Below are 4442 nucleotides of genomic sequence, written 5' to 3'. Positions count from 1 at the left end.
CGTGCGGGGCAGGCTGTAGTCTGCCTTGGAGGGACTGGGGAGTGCGGTTTTTCCACAGCAGTGCTTTCTCTCGTTTGTGTTTTGGGGAAATTTCTAGGCAGGGCCCAGAAATTGGGGGGGAGGGGGGGGAATAGCCTCCCGGGATAACTTCCTGGATAACTTTTATACAGGTCACCCTCTGCCCAGAGGGCCTGGGAGACAGCGCGTGTATTTTCTTTTTGAGAAGCTTGCCTCCTACCTTGCTGAGGGTGAGAGAGAAAATATGGCTTCCTTCAATGTAGTTTTAGGCCACAGTGCATAGCTTAGTCTGTGAAAAAATCAAATGTGGAAAATCACGTTTGGAGTGAAGGAAGGTATTTGGCAAATAGGAAGAGAATAGAACATGGTTTGCCACGAGTCTTTTTGCAGTGTTGGCCAATATGTGGCTTGTTACTTGTAGCTTAGATGTATTATGATCAGGTGACAGGCCACAATAAGGCATTTGGCAAGCGTTGCTGGAAAATAGTATAGCACTACCACTACAGCTAGTCCAAGATGTGGACTGATTATAATTGATCTAGCTTCTTGATATGTGCTACGCTGTGGAAAGCAAGCTTCATCTGCTAGCTCATATTGCAAGAGGAAGAGAGAAGGAAGTTTAAGAAAAATGGCGGGGGGAGGGGAGAAACAGAAAAGGAAAGGAGCATCCTACTGCTCTTCCACAGCTGTGGTAACAGAATTACATGGGACTTCAAAGCTCAGAAGATTTTTATGAGTGAAGGGGAGAGTGAGTGTATTTTTTAATTTAAAAACTTAAGGGGAGTGAATAAGTTAAGGGGTCCAATATGACATTTCTATAATTTGTCCTGAGTGACTCCTTTCTTAAAATCTTTGAGAAGCATTGGTTTTGGATTTATTCTGTAGCAAAAACAAAAAACCAAAAACAGGCAATTAGTGAGTCTAATCTTATTAGCTGGAGATAAAATAGCCTCTGTACACAGTGTTGAATATTAAGGCTTTCCATTATCAATTGGGGAATAACTGTGTGGCATGGCCATTCCTACCAGCAGTGACACAGAGCAAAACAGAAAAGATTTTCAGATTCTTCAATATTTTATTAAAAAAATAATTGAAATGCAATCTTTCATGTTAATTTTTTTGGTCATTTTAATTCTTTGCAGGCCTTTTTGTAATCCTAAACTAGACACATTAAGGGGACAGGATGCCCCCTCAAGATGGAAGTACTATGCTTGCTATGATTGCATTTTCAGATGCATAATATATATTATCATCTGTGACTGTCAGCTGAGACTGTCATGGCAGTCCATATGGCACTAGGGTCTTGCTGCTATGAATTTGTCATTTTATTGCTATGTAGGTGCCAACTTTGAAAAATATTTTTTTGTAAGACTGTTTTTGCTACTACTACTTGTAATACCTAAACTTACTTATAGTGAATGGATGAAGGAGGATTGTTTTTTTTATTTTGTTTTCAGTTTTATTTCATGTATTTGACTTAGTTTTTTCCTATTTCCATGGCGAGAAGACGTAGGGCAGAAATCACTAAATAAACTAGAGAACAGAACAAATGTAATACTTGAAATTGTATTTGATTCCTTTTACAATGGGTTAGATTTCTAATTGATACTCTTTTTTAAAATCAGTTTTACAGGCATTCAATGTGTAATTTTTTTTATCTACTCTTTTTCAGTGAAGGTGGAGACAAGCTACAGTAGCTAAAGAAAGATACCTGTGGATATTAATTTTGTTGTTAAATTAATTGGAAGCCTGATAATTGCCTTCCTGGAAGTGAATCCTTCAACTTTACCACTATGGCTCTGACTGTTACATTGCTGAGCAGTGCTTTCATATACAGTAGATGCTGCAGGCACAAAGTCTTGCATCCTTTTCTTGGACCTCCCCTCATTGATTCCATGTCAAAATTGTATAGCAGCTACAGGAGGCCAGGGTCACAGCTGGAAAAAACACCATCTTGGCAAAAGATTGATTTCAGTTTTAAAAAGGGAATAGATGCCTTAAAGACTCAACTAGGATTGCTGAAGCAGGAAACTAAAGATCACTTAATAGGACCTGAAGGCCGTCCACTCAATGAGTACGTGTTAGAACAGACAAGGGTGGTGTGGGCATTTCGGAGCCAAGAAGATTTAAATAAATGGGTAATTTCCTCTGATGTAGAGATAGGAGGGAAAAGTGAAGTCTACCTAAAATTGGGTAGGAATAACCAGGCTGCTCTGCTATATGGGACCCTCAATACTGAAGTACCTCGTGATGGGGAGACAAAATACAGTGGATACTGTAGTATGAGATCCAAACCACTAGTGGTAAGTACAGCTTAACATTTGTTATTTAATCAGAGAACACTTTTCTGTGATGAGAACAGAAACAGGGGGAGCTTTTGGTGACATTCTCATCCCCGTAAGGACAAACAGCCTGTTGTTTGTTGCAGTCCTCACCTTCAGGAACATTAGATATTCCTTCACCAATCCCTTCACAGATGTAATTGCTGCTGTATCCTTTGACCTGGAATGAACTTAAACTTTTTCTCAGATTTGGTTCTCCTTTCTTAGAAGAGGAATATTTTATGTACAGTACTAAATGATTAAACAATAGGAAATCTGCTCATTAATACAGGCCTGTACGCATTCTCCTCACAAGTGAAGGATTTGTAATGAAACTTTATAACCAAAATTGGTATAATTAAAATAGATGAATCTTTCTAAATTTGAAGTTAATCGAATGTGTCATGAGAAAAAATTTCCTGAGCTTTAACTCAGCCCATTCATCAAGCTCTTCTTTTAGGTGAATGAGCTAGTCTTTTTTTCTCATGGAGACAAAAGTGTTCTGAAATGTGCTTTTTAAAGGTCTGAGTCCTAATAGATATCAGAAAAAGCAGGAGACAAATCTCTGGTAGCTCTAAATTGAGCAAAACAGAATCAGAAATGCATATGCTTACTATTGATGCTGCTGTTTTCCTTCTTGTTTAAAGATCTTTAAAAAGTGAAAGAACATTTTGACTTGGTGTATAAGATACTTACCTTTTTTTGTAGGTTCTGTTGTCTGTGACTTACAAACACAGGTAAAAACTTTTTCTGAGCTAGAAATTTGGAGAACAGAGGATATGAGCAAGCAAAATCAATGGGAGAATGATAGGTAGATGAACACCGATTAAAATGGCAATGCTGATTAAAATGGCAACACTGGGTCAGGGGAGCAGAACGCTAGGTTGAATCTCATACGAGTTAAATTCCCAGGACTGCTACTGACTTGTGCAAATATGACTCAGTCTTTCACCTCCTAACTCTGAAGTAGTGGAGGTATCAGTCCGTCTTTACAATACGGTTTGAGGTCAGAGGGTAAAGATATAAATACAAAATCTGGGGCGGGGGGTTGTCTGTTGTTATTTTTTGTTTGGGTTGTTTTTTTCCTTTGTTTTTAAGTAAAAAGCCTCAAAACTGGCAAAAGCATAAAATCAATACAGCCCTTGTATTAATGTATTGATTATCACTGATTGATTGCATTTCCGGTAAGATGAGTTGGTAAAAGGAAAGTTGATAGGTAACCATAGTGCTGCAAAATAGAGGGGAAACCTCTGGATTTTTGGTGCTATTTTTGACTTGGCTTAAGCAATTTTGGCCAATGGCCTTGCCACCTTCAATTGCTGCAGTGACTTCAGTAGAAGTTTCTGAAGGTTCTTGGATCTGCCTGTGTGCAAAGTGCAATACCAGGACTTTCAAGATCTTCAGTAAAAAATTCAGATGAGGATTAGATATGCCTGTAATACATATCATTATGCACAGTTAATGACAAAAGATGTTGGAAAACTTATTCATGGTTTCAGTGCTCAAGTCAGTCTTTAGTAAGGGAAGTTATCACAGAGAATAAGTTATTCCACTTCTTCAGTTTCTTACAGCTTCCTTTGAATAATCTAGTACTGACACAGAATATTAAACTTAATGAACTGCAGGCCTGATCCATCATTGTAGCATTTTTGTACTTGCCTGGTAGGGAATTTGGTCCTAGGAAGAAAGTCTCATTTCTGATAGTTACACTGTTGTGATTTATAATTAAAGCATGGGTCTTTAGAGTGATGATACTGTATTTTGTGGGCTTTAATAATACAGTGCTGAAATTCAGTGAGATCACAGAATCACAGAATCGCTGAGGTTGGAAGGGACCTCTGGAGATCATCTAGTCCAACCCCCCTGCTCAAGCAGGGTCACCTAGAGCACATTGCACAGGATTGAATCCAGGCGTGTTTTGAATATCTCCAGAGAAGGAGACTCCACAACCTCTCTGGACAACCTGTTCCAGTGCTCTGTCACCCTCACAGTGAAAAAGTATTTCCTCGTGTTCAGATGGAATTGTCTGTGTTTCAGTTTGTGCCCGCTGCCTCGCATCCTGTCGCTCGGCACCACTGAAAAGAGTCTGGTCCCATCCTCTCG

At 39.0% G+C, this 4442-nt stretch overlaps 1 protein-coding gene across 2 annotated transcripts in view; it reads left to right on the top strand.

Moving 5' to 3' along the window:
* The first annotated feature begins 6 nt into the window (after positions 1-6).
* Positions 7-4442, top strand: part of NDUFAF1 (NADH:ubiquinone oxidoreductase complex assembly factor 1) — a 10290-nt gene continuing 5854 nt past the window's right edge. Inside the window, exons 1-2 of one of the 2 annotated variants that reach the window (XM_026065854.1) lie at positions 7-248; positions 1691-2321. In XM_026065854.1, coding sequence (XP_025921639.1) covers positions 1812-2321 — 510 coding nt within the window. In that variant the 5' untranslated portion in view covers positions 7-248; positions 1691-1811. Of the gene's footprint in view, positions 2322-4442 lie in introns of both variants that reach the window. The other variant, XM_026065853.1, reaches the window with a different exon arrangement.

Source organism: Apteryx rowi, unplaced genomic scaffold (assembly GCF_003343035.1).
Source record: "Apteryx rowi isolate R43461 unplaced genomic scaffold, aptRow1 scaffold_232, whole genome shotgun sequence".
Classification (NCBI taxonomy): Eukaryota; Metazoa; Chordata; class Aves; order Apterygiformes; family Apterygidae; genus Apteryx; species Apteryx rowi.
This window is presented reverse-complemented; position numbering and strand designations above follow the sequence as displayed.